This window comes from Myotis myotis, unplaced genomic scaffold (genome assembly GCF_014108235.1).
Source record: "Myotis myotis isolate mMyoMyo1 unplaced genomic scaffold, mMyoMyo1.p scaffold_m19_p_21, whole genome shotgun sequence".
Taxonomy (NCBI): Eukaryota; Metazoa; Chordata; class Mammalia; order Chiroptera; family Vespertilionidae; genus Myotis; species Myotis myotis.
Genome location: NW_023416326.1, coordinates 13,821,700 through 13,838,188, shown reverse-complemented (window position 1 = coordinate 13,838,188; position 16,489 = coordinate 13,821,700). Strand labels below are relative to the sequence as shown.

Genomic DNA, 16,489 nt, shown 5'->3' with positions numbered 1-16,489 from the left:
GTAACGGGGCCTCCGACCCCTTCCTTCACTCAAACCGGGAACCCCCGACAGTTGTGACCGACTTCACTGGGAGGATGAGAAAGAGTGATAAGGACAAACGAAACTAGCGATTGTTGGGGTTGTCACCCCAAAGGCGTGACTGTCGTAAAGTCTCTACAGCCCCCTGGCTCTTCAAACCGGTACCCCGTTCACCCTCAGCGTCTCCATCTCTTCAGTTCTCTATTGAGTCCAAATAAAATCCAGCTCAGCTTTAGCTAGAGAAAATTACTAGGTACGCAAGGCAACTTGGTACAACGTAGCTGCTGCACGGATAGGACTGTTTGACAATTGTGCGATGACACGTGAAATGAATTAGCACCTCATTTGCATGGCCCCCAAAATCTATTACTGCTCAATTGAGCCCGACCCAGTTGTGAAGCAGGTGAGAGTTTATGGCTGGATGCTCCCACGAACGCTCTATGAACGTTCAAGGCAGTTTTTTAATGAATTAAGCCCCGACTCATTTGTACGCGCCATCCCGTCGGCGGCCTCGCTGTGCCTAAGCAGGCTCTCCGCGGGCGCCCTGACCCCGGCCTCCCTCCCCCAAAGCCCTCCCTCCCCTGTGGCTGTTCTCGTCTGGTAGCAACAGGACTTGCGAGACGATGATTGGTTATCATCAAAGACAACACTCAGCCACGGACTCGGACTTGCCCCTGGCCCAGGAGCTACATCATCCTAGCCAAGGGCAGGCCAGCTGTGAAGGGCTCGGCAGTTAAAGGATGGACTGTGGGCGTCTGGAAAACACGGACGAGCAGGGATGAAGCAGGAGCGGAGGGGAGGAGGAGAGCGTCAGAATCAGCAGCTCCGTGCGGCCGGCCTTCCCTGGGCCTCTGTCCTGAGTGGGCAGCCCTGGTATTCACCTGTCACCAGGCGTCAGACTTGGTTGTCATGGCTGCATCTCCGCTGGACGGCAAGTCCTCCCAGAGTGGGACAGACTGCGTGACTCTCCGTTCCATCCCCAGGGCCGTGAGCAGACGCAGGCGTCCCAGCAGCATTTTTGAATGAATGAATGAGGGAATGAATTACCGAATTGGTAAAGGAACAGGCATTCTGCTATGTGTCTCCCAAAGTAGTTCCCGGATACGTTCGCTATCCTCTGTCAGACCTGCAACAAACCGGCCGCTCACACTCCCAGCCAGGGCCGCCGGCGGATCAGAACGGCACCGCGCACCACGAATAGTGGAGCTGAACGCCTGTGTCCCTTGGGGCTGAAGCACAAGGTGAAATGTACCATCAGGGCTGTCAGCCGTGAAAATCAACGGGAAAGAGAACCCTCTCCCCAAGCCCAGCCCGGCCCTGCCTGCTGAGCCAGGAGTACCTGGTTAGCACTTAAAGGCCAAATCATATGAAAAAGTCGTGTCTTCAAGTACCTGAATTGAGTGCTAGTCCGCGGGGTACGCAGATAGGACTGGGGGTGCAGCGTCTGCCCCGCTCTGCCCATGGGCGGCCTCACTGGGGGCCACTGGAGTCTGCGCATCAGGCACACGAGTCGCCTCCAGGACAGGAACGCCCCCCCCCCCCCCCCCCCGTCCCGCTTGGCCAAGGAGACGCGCTCTGAGCGTCACGGCGCCGATAAAGACGGGACAGTGCAGGCCGGCCTGGGTCCCTTCTTGAAACCCCGTGAGACCCAGTATTTCCGTCTCGGGGGCTCGTGGCTTTAAGGGGCTGCCACACACATTGTCCCCACGGCCCCCACGGTGTCCCTGAGGGAGAGGAGGTCACCGTCACTCTGACTCAGCTGCTGGAGACGGGAAAGCCCGGGAAGCGTGTCTAGTGAAGGGGTTCGAAGCGGGACCCCGTCTCGGCTCAGGGTCAGCGCCCCCGTCCGTTGCCATCACCTCTCTCAGGAGCTAATCCTCCGAGGACATTTTTCCATGGACTTTAGAGAGAGTGGAGGGGAGCGAGGAGAGACCGAGAGAAACAGCCATATCGACTGGTTGCTTCGCACACGAGCCCTGACCAGGGCCGAGGATCAAGCCTGCCACGGAGGTACACGCCCTTGACCGGAATCGAACCCGAGACCCGTCAGTCGAGGGCTGGCGCGCTAACCACTGAGCAACGCCAGCCAGGGCCAAGCCACCAGCTGGACGCACGCATTTCTGTGGGAGCCTGGCCTGGAGAGCCTCCTCACACCCCGGCGACAGGCGACTATCTTATCTGCCGCTCCGGGGGGGGCGGGGGGGGAACCCCGGCCCCGGGGGTGGGTAGATGTCCTGGAAGCTCGTTATCTCCCCTCTGACAGCCCTGCCATCACGCTCACCTCCCGCCCATCCCTCCCTGAACTTCCTTGTTCTCGGCCAAACGTCCAGCCACAGACGGGCGATAGCCTCTGCTCTCCTGGCAGACGTCTTCTCTCCCAGGAATGCCTCCACGAGCCTGCTGGGCACTGCGCAGGGAGGGGGCTCCGAACCCCGTCTTATCGGGAGGCTGTGGGAACGGCCAGCCTTCCGGGCTGGGCCCACCCGGCGAGGCCGCACCCAGGGGAGCCCGGAGCGCCCTCGCTTTTCCCACCAACCGGGGCGGGCGGGGGTGGGGGGCTGAAAGGTCCCCACAGACTCCCAGGCTCTGAGGTGAGGAAGGGGACAATGATGAAGAAAGAAGAGACTCGGGAACTAGCTGAAATGGCTGAGGTCGGCCGCTGGGGGTGCCCAGAAGGTGAGGTTCAGCCTGGTGGGCCCCCGCACCCCCCCCCCCCCGAGAGCCCCTGAACGCGGGAGCCCACGTCCCGCCTCCCGCCTGCTCCCGGGCCCTGCACACAGGCTCTGAGCAAAGAGCCTCAGCGATTTTCACTTTCTCATTTAGCATCTCTTTTTAGATGTTCTTATTGACATCAGAGAGGGAGGGGGAGGGAGAGAGAGAAACATCGATGCTCGCTGCCTCCTGCTCGCCCCACACCAGGGATCGGGCCCGCAACCTGGCATGTGGCCTGACCGGGAATCGAACCGCCACCTCCTGGTTCGCAGGTGGACGCTCAACCCGAGCCACGCGGCCGGGCCCCCTGGCATTTCTGATCCAGCCCGTGAGGGGCTGAGGTTCTGAGAGGGAGATTTTTTCTCCTGTCTCCCCATTTTAGTCCCACCCTCCTCGCTGCCAGTGTCCAGACCGTCAGCTTAGCCATCACAGAGGAGGGGAGACAGGGAGACAGCCCTGAATGTCACTGGCCGCAGCCGGCCGCCCCGTGGCCCCCCCTCCCCCACAGCCAGCGACACACATGGAAGGTTTGCAGACACTGGGACCTGGTCTTGCCGCATGTGTGTCAGCAAACGCGGACTGCACACCACGCCCTGCAGGCGCCACGTGAGGACGCGAGACACACGGGACGGCGAAGCGCTGCCACTTCCTGGCTGTGTCCACGTGGACAAGCCCCTCACCCCCTGCCTCAGGTTCCCCATCTGTAACTCGAGGGTGAGCATCACAGGACCCACGTTGTTAAGTAAGTTAAAGGCCCATAAAGATCTCAGAGCAGCTCCTGCCCCGGGAGAGAGCCACGACCGTGAGCGGTTCCGTCCGAGCTCCTGGCTGCGCCGTGCGAACTGCCTGGAGCGCAGGTGAAGGCGGACGGTGGGTATCGGGGTGACATCCTCCTCCTCCCCACGACCCAGCAAGTCTATGAACCAGGAGCCTCGCCCCCTGGAAGCAAGAGAAAAAGGTCCCACTCCTCCTCTTTTAGCTCCCTCTCCCCGTGGGAGGAGAGGGTCTGCTGGGAGCTGGGAAAGTGACCTGGGCACGGGCAGCCGGGGGCCGTCTGTCCGTCTGTCTGTCTCCCTGCCGCTCACACACAGTCCTCCACTTGCGCCCCGAGACTCTGCGGGTGAGTGGCTGCTCTGCCGACACCTGCCCACCCCTGAGCCCTGGGGTCCCCCTCCACCTGCCAGGACTGAGCAGACGGGGGTTCGAGTCCCATCAGACTCCTGTATCGATCTGCCGGTCGGTTCAGCATCTGCAGAGAAGCGTTTGACCGGTAGTCAAGGGAGAAACCTTGGGACGCGAAAGGCCAGGGAGGAAGGCTTCTGCCCCAGACCGACGGCCCGAGCCCAGAGGGACTCGCGCAGCGACGGGAGCAATGCGCAGTGCGGTGGCTGCCCAGCGGTGAGGGGGGCGGCCCAGCAGCCGGCTCCCATTCGGAGGCCAGAGCGTGGCTCTCGGGAACAGAAAGGGTGGCGGGCGGGGTCTGCGTGTCCACCCAGCCGCGAAGGACCCGGGTGGTGACCCCAGCGGGTCCCCGGCGGCCCGTCTCTCCCGGGACGTGGTGGCTCCATGATGGAGCTGGCAGACGTCGTGCCCGTAGTCCCCTCACGGCTGCCGCTCCCAGGGAAACAAGACCCGCTTCTGGGATTTTCCGTGATTGAAGGTGGAGATGCCCTGGGCAGGAAGTGCATGGAGGCAGAGGACGAAGGGAGGGACCACGGGGTGTCTGTGTCCGGACGACGGCCCGGACCCACTTCCTCCGCATCCTTCCTTACGGCCATTAAAATGTATAAAGACGAGTATTTTTGAAGCAGCCGCACTGAGAATTAGCATTGAGGCCGTTGCTTGGCAACCGGAGACTTTGGTTATTTTATTTCTAAACGGGGAATGCTACAAACTGGGGCCTGGAGTTCGTGCAAATAGTTCCGAACTGACTCTCTCTCTGTAAATGGAGATAATACAGCATCCGTGTGCGTATAAAGGCTGCTAAATGCACCTACGTGTGTGGGCATGTCTCACATCACGCACATGCATGCACACGCACACGCCTTACACAGAGCTCTCTCCTTTACCCGCCGTCTATGCAAATCTGAAGCACGGATATTCCTTGCATTTTCCCTGGAAAGTATCTATTTGATGCCGTGTTAAGCATAAATGGCACACGTCAGGTCCCGGGGCTCACACCTTTCACTCCCACGGAGCCGGGAGCTGCATATTGAGGCTGATGCCAACCATGAGCTCCTCCCTCTACCTCCCTCTCTGGCTACCGGGACCCTGGCCGGGTAGCTCAGTGGTCAGAGCGTTGTCCCCATACGCCAAGGTGGCGGGTTCGATCGCCAGTCAGGGCCCATGCCAGAGGCAACCAATGGATGCAAAGGGACGTGGCACAGCCCGGCCCGCGGGCTCAGCGGATGGGTGTCGACCTATGAACCAGAAAGGCACAATGGACTCCCGGTCGGGGCACAGGCCTGGTTTGCGGGCTCCACCCCCAGTGGGGGGCGTCCAGGAGGCAGTGGTCAAGATTCTCTCTCATCATTGATGTTTCTATCTTTCTCGCCCTCTCCCTTCCTCTCTGAAATCAATAAAAATATTTAAAAATAAATAAATGGCCCAACAAATCGGTGTTTCTCCCTTGCCCTCTCTCTCTAAAAAATCAATAAATAAAAATTGTAAAAATTAAAATAACCGGCCCCGGGAGAAAGCAGGACGGGAATGTGTGCGTCCGCAGCGCTGCCCGCCCAGCCCCTCCTGCCCTCCGGCCGCCCGTCCTGCCTGCACTGCGCGCACGGCGAGGAGAGCGCTAACCCTGTAAAAAGCCGCCTCCATGTTAAAGCTGCCATTTCTCCCCCATCGCTGACCTGAATGTGCGTTTCCAGGCTGCTGGCTGGTGTGGATGACGGCGGGGCCCCGAGGCGGCTCCGTCCCCAGAAATGACCCGGGCTCCTGACCTGGGCTCCGGACTCCTCACCAGGGCTGACAGCCACAGCCCGGCTCCACCCGCTCCTCGGGGAGACCGGCCCAGAGAGAAGGGGCAGCAGGAAGGCAACGACTGAGTCCAGCCGACAGGACCAGGTCCGGGTCCCGACCACAGGCCACGCCTAAAGGAGGCACCGAGCGCCCCGCACGGGGCCGCGTGCCCAGCGTGACGCGGTAGGTGAGCGCCTGGGGCCCACGCAGCACGGCAGGGTCATGAGGGATGGGGCCTCCATGACCTCCTGCGGCCCCCAGGCCCGACGAGTGGAAGTGCCTGTTGCCCAGAACCAGAGTGCGAGCACCGGGCGGCAAACAAGCAAACAGACGTTCACTCCTCACCCCCACCCCCCACCCCCGCCCCCCGGAGCAGCCGTCGCCAACGGAGGGGCTGCGTCAGGGACTCGGGTGTCCTGAGGGCAGCTGTGCCTCCTCGGGGTCTGTCCCCCAACCTCCCCAAGGGACCAAAACCCTATTATGAGAGAACCGGGTGGTGGTGAAAATGCCCACGTGTCTGCCCTGGCAGGTGTGCTCAGTGGATAGAGCCGCAGCCACAGACTGAAGGGTCTGGGTTCCATTCCGGTCAAGGGCACCTACCTCGGTTGCAGACTCGATACCCCACCCTGGTCAGGGCGCGTGCAGGAAGCAACCGATCGATGCCTCTCTCATCACGTCTCTCTCTGTGTCTCCCCTCCCTTCCACTCTCTCTAAAACTCAATGGAAAAATACCCTCGTGTGAGGATTAACAACAACAAAATGTCCGAGTCTGAGGACAGCAGAGGCAGGACGTCAGCCACAGCTGGTTTGGCCTGGACAGATCTGTGGGTGGCCCCGCTGGGGACCGGCTCCGGTGCTGGCTTTGGGGATGGGAATCCTTTTATTGCCTCTGCTTGCTTTTTCTAATCTAACGGGAGAGTCCTGTTACCTTGGTGCCGGGAGGTGGGGGGGAGGGGAACTGGCTGTAATGAGCGATGGTGGGAGCTTGCCAATGAGCCGCCAAGCCGCTCAGGACTATAGCAGATTTCCCCAGACAGGGGTCCCCAAACTCAGGTCACCTGTGCAGCCTCTCGGTGCAGGACCAACTAGGGGGTGGGAGGCCGGGGTGGGAGCCCTGGGTGGTCTCTGCCCCCCGAATGCTCTTCGGAAGGGTCTCACCATAGAGGGCTGGTTTATGGCGCCTGGACTGGCCAGCAAGCCTGGGAGGCGCAATGGCCGAGCTGGGAACCCATATGCGCCTGCGTCTGTCATCCACAAAGGGGGGGCATCTGCAAAGTCAGCAGCACCCGGGGCACCCAGATGCCAGGGGAGGGGGCACGGGGACAGCTAAGGGACCCACCTCGCTTCCCGTCCTGCTCACATGACAGAGTCTGGTTGGGGGTGAGGAGAAGGGACAGGCTATGTGCACATTCCCGTTAATGTCCCGTAAGTAGCACAGACCGCGGCTCCGCACAGAGCTGCTGGGTGACAGGGGGGAGGGAGCGGGTCCCCCTGTGAGCTGTGGGGGGTGGGGCGGGTCCCCCTGTGTGCTGTGGGGGTGGGGCGGGTCACAAACCTGGAGCCTGGCTTTCTGCTCTTCTCCTGTGAGTGAGCAGCAGGTAACAGGAACCGCCCCTCTCAGAGCTTCCTGCACCTGGAAGGCGTGCAGGATGCTGCGTGACAGGGCCAGGCCGTGGAGCCCAACGAACAGACAGAAATCCGGTCCCCCCCTCGGGCTGGGCACCCTCCCACACTGGGCGGAGCAGAGGCAGCTCACGGTCCAGATCCGCCGCGCGGACGGCAGCCTGGGCTCGGAACCCCATCTCTGCCGCTCTGGGCCGCGGAGCCGTGTGGCCGCCACGACGGGCTGGGGTGTGAGCACATCGCTGCCTGGTCTCCCTGAGCCGCAGAGGAGGGTGGTTTCTCGTTGATTAACCCCTTTGCACACCCGGCCTGGATCCGGCCGCGGCGGAGCATCAGGGCCACGGACGCAGCGGGCGCCCCGCGAGGTCCCCAGGAGCCCTGGTGGCTGGGACGGCGCGGTGGCCGTGGCCCTGATGCTCCACCGTCAGCCCAAGCCTGTGCCTGCGCCTGCTTCAGGCCGGGAAACACCAGGATCGCCCTCCCTCAGAGCCAGACAGGCGCCTGCCGAGAACGGAGCCTCACACTTCTCGGCCCTCCCGAGGGACTTGCCAGTCGCTGTGGCTGGCTGGTGTTTAAGGGAACCAAAACCTTGAACTAGCTATAAAAACAACGCATATATATGAATTCATATACATGTATACATATACATATTTACATACATACATATATATATTGATTTCAGAGAGGAAGGGAGAGGGGGAGAAACATCAATGATGAGAGAGAATCATCCATCGGCTGCCTCCTGCACGGCCCCCAATGGGGCTCGAGCCCACTACCCGGGCATGTGCCCCAACTGGGAATCGAACCATGACCTTCTGGTTCAAAGGTCGACGCTCAACTACCTAGCCATGCCAGCCGGGCCTAAGACAGTTCTTAATGTTTCCCTACAAGTTTATACTAAAGCCCAACTCTGACCAAAAGGAAGTTCCTTCATCTAAAGCAGTGGTTCTCCACCTTCTGGCCCTTTAAATACAGTTCCTCATGTGGTGACCCAACCATAACATTATTTTTGCTGCTACTAAATAACTGTCATGTTGCTACTGTTATGAATCGTCATGTAAATATCTGATACGCAGGATGGTCTTAGGCGACCCCTGTGAAAGGGTCGTCCGACCGCCAAAGGGGTCGCGACCCACAGGTTGAGAATCGCTGAAAAGCAAAAGTGACTGCATAGGCTCATAGTCATCCATCCTTCCCAGCATCGATTCAACAAATATTTACTGAAATCATAAAAGCATGTCACTCTGCAGAAACAATGGGGGAGAGAAATAGGTAAAACACTTAATCGGTGACCTCTTAGGGTGGTATCTGGAATTTTATCTGCATTATTATCATTTATGTTACCATAGTAACAGGCACGTTTCCATTTGTATGGACGGGGAAACCAACCAGGATCAGTAACTCTCTTTCTAAGGTCTCCACCCGGACAGTACCAAACAGCCTTCCTTTTCCTCCTTCCTTCCTCCCTCCCTCCCTCCCTCCCTCCCCCTCCCCCCTCCCCCCTCCCTTCCTCCTTCCTCCCTCCCTCCCCCCTCCCTCCTCCCTCCTCTCTCCTCCCTTCCTCCTTCCTCCCTCCCTCCCTTCTTCCTCCCTCCCTCCCTCCCTCCCTCCCTCCCTCCCTCCCTCCCTCCCTTCCCTCTCTCTCTCCCTTTATTACAAGTTGCGCATATTCAACTGCAGAAATAATATTCGATGAAACTTCATAAACCTTCAACTTGGATTTTTTCTCATAGAAAAGGGCTGGGGGAACCATTTCTAGGTTTATCCAAGTAGGATTCCAAATTTCAAGAATCAAGATTGCCGGTTAAGCTCCTCCCGCCAGTCCACCGCGATCCTGGTGGGAATGAGACGGTGCTGGCCTCCACTCAGGGCAGAGGGGCGAGAGGACTCGAGGACGGCCCGGGTCTCAGTCATTGGAATACGCTGCCTGGCCCACCTCCCCCCCGCACCCCCCACACACAGCACCTCACAGGTGGGGGCTGTTACAGATGGAAACCATGACCCCAGGTATACTGCTTAACCCTCATGGCAACGATGTCAGGCAGGCGTCATTTCCATTTAAACAGACGAGGACGGCACCCGGTGTGTCTCGTTGGTTACTGGTCACGGTGTTCTGAATCTTACAAAACCTTCCCCACGCGTCGTATCAGCCTGACACGTCCTCGGATGTGCAGCTACAACCCCAGGTCACGCCGAGCGAAGGTTCAGAAAGAGGGAAGGAGCCCTCACAGTGGGAATCACATTCGCACAGGTGATGGGTGATCGTCCCCCAGCTCTCTAAGCTCTGCTCCTAGGGCTTTTAGATAAAATGCAGGATTCCCACACACCTCCTGCAATTCTGGGCGGCACAATTATACTACAGGTGATGTGCTGTTTATCTGAAACTTAACTTGGCAGCCAGTAGTGTCGTTGGTTAAATCTGGCCGCCCTCGTCCTAAGGGGTGGGCCAGCCCATCGTCTGCCCCTTGCTCTCATCACCATGAGACAGGGACATCCGTGCGATGGGTACAAACCCACCAAGGGCCATGGCGACTGGAGACCTCAACTCAGACGCCTTCCTGTTCCCTCTGACTTGAGCAGCCTAAAGCCAGGCCCGGGATGGGCGTCAGCATTCCCATCGTGGTTGAACTTGGGGATCACGCGGCACACGGCTGTCAGCGACGGCTGGTTTCTGGCACTGAACACGCGGTCCCGACCGTCCACCCCCGCCCGGCACCACACCGGCCCGCCCCCCGTCCGCGGGAGCGTCGCTTACTTGTAGGGGATGTGCTTGCTGCCGTTGACGAGGGCCAGGATGACGTTGCCCAGCGCGGACAGGGACAGGCACAGCCCGGCGCCGCCGTCGCGGTTCTTGCTGAGCGCTTTCACGCAGCTGCCCAGGTCGATGAGGTGCAGGCGGCTGCGGCCCCCGGACACTGTCGGGGAGAGAGGGCCAGAGAAGGGTTAGGGCCTGGCAGACACTCCCCTGTCCTTCGGTAGCTCCTCGGGGAATCTGAGGTTTTGGAAAAAGAGAAGAGAACGCAGAGGGTCTAGTAGAAAACTCAACGAAATCCCGCCCGGGTGACAGACGCCATGGTTCCCTGGCATTCCGTCCAGCACGCGTTGCCGGTCTCTAACGTGCACCGATTCGTCCTAGGCATGCCTGAGGGTGGGGCTGGATGGGACCGCAGGGAAGGAAATTCCCAGTGAAAGGAGAGCAGGTGTGTCCGTGGGCCGCAGGATCCTGGAACTGATCGAGTTGGAACCTGAATGACCCAGGGGTGACCATCTGCATTGGCTGCCATCACAGAGGCCCCGACCGGAGCTCGGGTCATCGGGGTATAACTCAGGGTCACAGCAGCCAGAGGCCAAGCCGGTGCCGGGAAGGAAGATCCCACATGTGAGCGAGTGTCTGCCACGCGCCAGGCACCGCACAGACAGCCGCCTGCGGTTCCCGCGGTAAAACCGCAGGCCAGACACCCTCGTCCTCTTCACAGATGAGAACACAGACGTTTAGGAAAGTGAAGAAACTTGCCCACAGGTGCTTCTGCGCCAGGCCCAGAGGAAGTGACAGGGACCGGACACATCCTCTCTGAACCCACTAGTGAAACAGCCCAAGTGTCCATCAGCAGGTGGACAGGCAAACGGTGGCCCATCCGCCTAGACCCGTGGCCGGCAAACTGCGGCTCGCGAGCCACATGCGGCTCTTTGGCCCCTTGAGTGTGGCTCTTCCACAGAATACCGGCTCTTCCACAGAATACCACGTGCGGGCGCGCACGTACAGTGCAATTGAAACTTCGTGGCCCATGCGCAGAAGTCGGTATTTTGTGGAAGAGCCACACTCAAGGGGCCAAAGAGCTGCATGTGGCTCGCGAGCCGCAGTTTGCCGACCACTGGCCTAGACGATGGGCTGTCCCTCAGAGATATACATAAATGAACTACGGACAAGTGCCACAGAATGACCGCATCTCAAAGTAAGTGTGCGAAGTGACGAAAGACACAGAGGACAGACTCGAAGATTAAATTCCATTCGTGTAAGATCCTGGGAAATGCAAACCAATGTAGAAGAGCTAAAGCCGGTCAGTGGGTGCCTGCGGGTGGGAAGGGAGAGGGGAGGGGAGCTGGAGGGAGTGACCGCAAAGGCCCCAGGGACTTTGGGGTGATGGGTATGTGCACTCTGGGCTGTGTGGTTTGTGGGTGCACACATCTAACAAACCTTACCAGATTATACCCGCCCGTCCCCCTCTCGCTCCCCCGCCTCTGCATCCCCACCCGTCCAGGTGCCCAGCTCACACCCCCCACCTGCCCACCCCATAGCTTCCTGTTTCCACCGCCTTCCCTTCCTCTGTGTGGAAGGACACGGACATGGCAGAGGTGGCATGGAAGCTTCCTGTGGGCACCAGCTGGTGGGGGCAGGGGGGGACGGGGTTGGTAGAGAAAGCGGATGCAGGGTGGGTGTGGCCGTCTGGGTCCTGGTGGATGTGTGTGCGGGGGGGCGGGGGTGGGTGCAGTGTCTGGGCATCCTTGGATCTGCAGGCGGGGCCACATGACAGGGCTGCCTTGGAGAGGGAGGGTTCATGCTGCAGGGCAAGACATCCGGGGACCTGGGTCCTAGCCCTAACCTCGGCTCTCCCCCCGCCCCCCTCAGTTCCCAGCTCTCGCGCTGAGAAGGCGAAGGAGGTGAATGCGGGCCGCAGGCGTCCCTCCGGCCCTCGCTCCCCGGCGCAGCCACGGCGGAGAGCGCTTCACACTCAGCACGCGATGCTGTTTCCCTGCCAGTGTGCCCAGCAGCACATCCTGCAGAGGGAGGTGCCCTATGCTCCTCCTCTTTATCCCATTTCCTGTCCTGCCAGGTCAGGCCACGGCACCGCGCAAGGAAAATAGCTATTTTTAAAGCAAAATATCATCTGTTTTGCAACGTAATTATACAGACAGAAGCTCGGCCATCCCCCGTGCACCGCAGCTTAAAGGGCAGAGACGGGCCGTCTGAGGTAACGGAACCGAGTGCCTGACGCACAGGCAGTGAACAGAGAACAAGTGCGCAGTGCGGGCGGTGCTGAGGGACGGTGCGACACGCCGGTAATTACACCTGCGCGACGCGACGGACAGGCCAGGCCGACACGGGAAAGGGCGCGGCTCACCCACCCAGGGTCTGAGTCTCGCACGCGGCGTTTCAGCTGGAGGCGCGAGGTGAGCGAGAGGGCCATCGCTGTGAGCGAGAATCGCGTCACTACAGCGGCCGAGAGGGCAGCTCTGGGAGCCGTGAACGAAACGGGTGACGCCTAGCGGCAGGTTCCGCAGAGACTTTTGCGATCTGGGGTCGCAGTGCGGCGTGACAGGACCATAGCTCAGTCGGCCCTGAGGAACCCTCTGTCTGTCGTCCAGTGTGGGTATTTTAAGTCGTCTTTGGCCGAACCAAATTCCTCACAGGTGTACTCGCCCCGCAGAGCAACATACAACCCTGCCCACCCCCACCACTGTCCCGGGTGCTCCTGACCACCCGCAGGGGCCAGGAAACGCGAAATTCTCCTGCTGCCACTCAATTCCTACAACGCCCGGTCAGGCCAGAACCGGCTCCAGGGTACCGATGAGGAAGGTGAGGTGCACAGATGCTACGTAAATGGCCTGAGTCGCACAGAAGATGAATGCTGAGCGTAAGACGAACGCCCAGAGCTGTCTATACAGCATGGGGCTCTTTACCTCCCCCCCCCAACCCTTTACCTCCCTCCCCCTAACCCTTGACCTCCCTCCCCCTAACCCAGTGGTTCTCAACCTTTGCTGCCCCCCATTGGCATCACCTTGGAACCTTTAAAAATAACACATATGGCATGGCCAGCGTGGCTCAGTGGTTGGGCTTCGACCTGTGAACCAGGAGGTTATGGTTCGATTCCAGGTCAGGGCACGTGCCTGGGCTGTGGGCTCCATCCCCAGTGTGGGGCGAGCAGGAGGCAGCCCATCCATGATTCTCTCATCATTGATGTTTTTATCTCTCTCTGCCTCTCCCTTCCTCTCCCTTTCTCTTTGAAATCAATAAAAATATATATTTTTAAAAGAAGTGCTATTAGAATTAGACACGGAGTCTTAGCCTCTTTATATTTAAAAAAAAAAAAAAGAATAACCTGGACGCCTGGCCCCCATCCCACGCCTTCAATGTGACTGACTGGGTGTGACCCGGGCACTGGGAGTCACTGAACAGCTCTCCACGCTTCTCATGGCGGCAAAGTGTGGGAACCACCACCTTGTCACCTGGCCAGGTACACAGCGCTCTCCACGGCGACCCCGCTCGCTGAGGCCGTGTCCCCCACTGAGCATGTGCACTTCTTCCCCCCACAAGTGAGCTCTAGGTCAGCGGGGCGTCTCCCTAAGTCTAATCATGCCTCTTTCACTGGCATTAGAGATAGAATACAATCATCCTATATAGCAAAAGGCTAATATGCAAATCGACCAAACGGCAGAACGACAGGTAGCTATGATGCGCACTGACCACCGGGGGCAGACACTCAATGCAGGAGCTGCCCCCTGGTGGTCAGTGCGGTCCCTCAAGGCCAGCGAGCACAGCGGCAGTGGTGGGAGCCTCTCCTGCCTCTGCGGCAGCGCTAAGGACCCTGGGGGATGTCCAACTTGCCGGACTGCGAGAGGCGGGTGCAGGCTGGGTTGAGGGACTCCCCTCTCCCCGGCCCTCCCAGTGCACAAATGTCATGCACCCGGCCTCTATCTATTATGAAAAGCAGTAACAAGATTATGTGAAGACTAGTATTTCTAAACTAAATCCAGTGCTTTGGAAAGATGTGATAAAAATGAGTTGTTTTTTAAAAAGATGCTAAATAGGTGTGAATGGAAAATTACAGAGTGGAAACATGGTAGGAATCTAGAGCAAGTCTCTCCCGCGGGCTGCACAGGGCATTTGAAGTCCCTGAGTCACTCGGAATGAATGTAAAGCACAGGCCAGACGATGCCCATCAACGTGGTTTACGAGGGGCAGAACCTCAATCTGAACAAGCACCTCAGAGAGGAGGCCCCGCCCTGGCCCTGAGACCGATTCCTGCGGCGCGCGCGTGTCGTAAGTGGGAATCACATGTGGATGACATGCATGGACCATTTCATATGATTTCCCTTTTTAAACTAATTCCCTCAATTACTGGCCGGCTCCTGACTGTTGCAGACGGGCGTGTCTCTGAATCACAGGGTGACAGGTTGGCCTTTCTCTCTCGGAAACGCAGCTGAACTAGAGGATAGAGAAAGTCATTGTTCACAACACGGCACACGCTCCTGCGATTTACCGTAGGACCGAGCGCTGGCGTGCGGGCACACAGTAGGCCCGTGGAGGACGGGCAGGCGGACAAAGGTCCTGTCCTCAGGGGACGGGGAGTCTCCGCAGACTCAGACGCGCCCACAGATGACTGAATCGCAAGGTGGACGAAGGCTCCGGCTCCACCCCAGCCTGGCCCGGGACCGGAGGAGACAGATGGCGCACGGCCCGGGAGTCTGCAGCGCTTTGTGGAGGGGGCAGCTCAGGGGGGAGTGAGACACAGACAAGGTGCTTGTTTTCACTGTTGATGTCACCGTCCCTTCCCTTCTTTCCAAAAGGAGGCAGCCCTGACCTTGCTGGGAGGGGAGGTGGAAGATGAAAGCCTGAAAAGACGGTTGATGGGGTCCCCATTGGCGGGTCCCAGAGAGGCCAAGGGGCAGGATCGGGGTCCAGGGGACGGGGCAGGCGGGCCGACAGGAAAGGAGCCGGGCCCGGGCACAGGAGGAGGGATTCTGAGTCCGAGAGGAGGGCGGCCGAGGCGACAGCAGCTCAGCGCTCGTCCCTTGTGCGGAAGCCGGCTCTGTGCTGGTGCCGGGCCGAGGGTCGAGGGTTTGCCGCTCTCCTAGGGTGACGGGAGACCATGCAGACGAGCGTGGGGATTCCAGGCTGCAGTGTCTGCAGTGCTGTCTCCTGGCCGAGGAATAGGACAGTCACACTACAGAAACCTAGAAATCTAAAACTGACACTTCACCCGGCCGGCGAGGCTCAGCCTAGGAACCAGGAGGTCAGGGTTCGATTCCCTGTCAGGGCACAGGCCCGGGTTGTGGGCTCGATCCCCAGTGGGGCCTGCAGGAGGCAGCTGATCTGTGATTCTCTCTCCTCATTGATGTTTCTCTCTCTCTCTCTCTCTCTCTCTCTCTCTCTCTCTCTCTCTCTCTCTCTCCCTTCCTCTCTGTGATCAATAAAAATATATTTTTTTAAAACTGACATTTCATTCCTGACCAAGGGGCCATGAGAGCTGGTCACGAACCTGCGCGTGTGGTGTCCCTCCCGCACGGACAGCAGGTCCGGCTGTGCCTCCCTTGGAAGCCACATTCTTTCCCAGATCTCGCCCCACACCCACATCCACCACCCAAGCGACGCACAGCCGGACAGGGCACGAGTGAGTCAGCCATTCCCGCCACGTGAGGAAGGAGTGGCTGCATGAAAAGAAAGCTGAGATCTGGGACACCGTGTGATCAGACTTGTCAACAGCTGGGTGCCCACGTGCACACACCCCCGCCCGAGGCCCAGCCGGCCCAGCCCTCGGCCTGGAGGCTCCCGGGGGCAGTGAGGGGAATGAAAGGGCCGGAGACACAGTGCCACCCTTGGCCCTGGACCACGTGGCTTGCAAGCTGCGGTCGCTCAGCCAAGCGAGGCTTTCAAACAGCACCTTTGTCACCTGGACTCTAAGTCTCTGGACCAGGGACATACTCCCAGGAGGCGTGAGTAGCACCGTCTTGCTTTAGACTCTGAGGGCAGAGCTAGACTTCCCAGGGGGTCCGCAGCCTGGACAGATTAGCAAAGCGGGGGGGTGCAGGGGCTCCCACTAATGCTCCACAGACTTTGTAAACCAGGAAACATTCTAAGCGTAACCTAGGGCATCTGCAGAGCAGTGCACGCCCACATGACCTGTCCTTCCCATCCTGGACACGTCTAACACATGTTGATCTATGTGGATCTGTGTGTGTATAGCACGCATGCATGCGTGTAAGATGCAGGCACGTGCTCACGGGTGCTTAGCCCTTGCCCGGAGCCCTCGCTGAACCCGTCATCTCCGCTTCCCATGGCCAGTGGACAGCGACCCGCGGCTCCCTGCCTCCGGGCAGGTGGCGAATCAATAACCGTCCCCGTCACGGAGTCCGAATGCCAGGCCTCAGGGGTTATTCCCTACATTTAAGCAAA

The 16,489-nt window shown here is 59.4% G+C and overlaps 1 protein-coding gene across 1 annotated transcript in view; it reads right to left on the bottom strand.

Annotated features, from left to right (window-relative positions):
* KIF26B (kinesin family member 26B) overlaps nucleotides 1-16,489 on the bottom strand; it is a 356,959-nt gene that overhangs the window by 32,517 nt on the left and 307,953 nt on the right. The window contains exon 10 of the mRNA XM_036354955.1: nucleotides 10,073-10,232. Within this exon, the coding sequence (XP_036210848.1) occupies nucleotides 10,073-10,232 (160 nt within the window). The remainder of the gene's footprint in view (nucleotides 1-10,072; nucleotides 10,233-16,489) is intronic.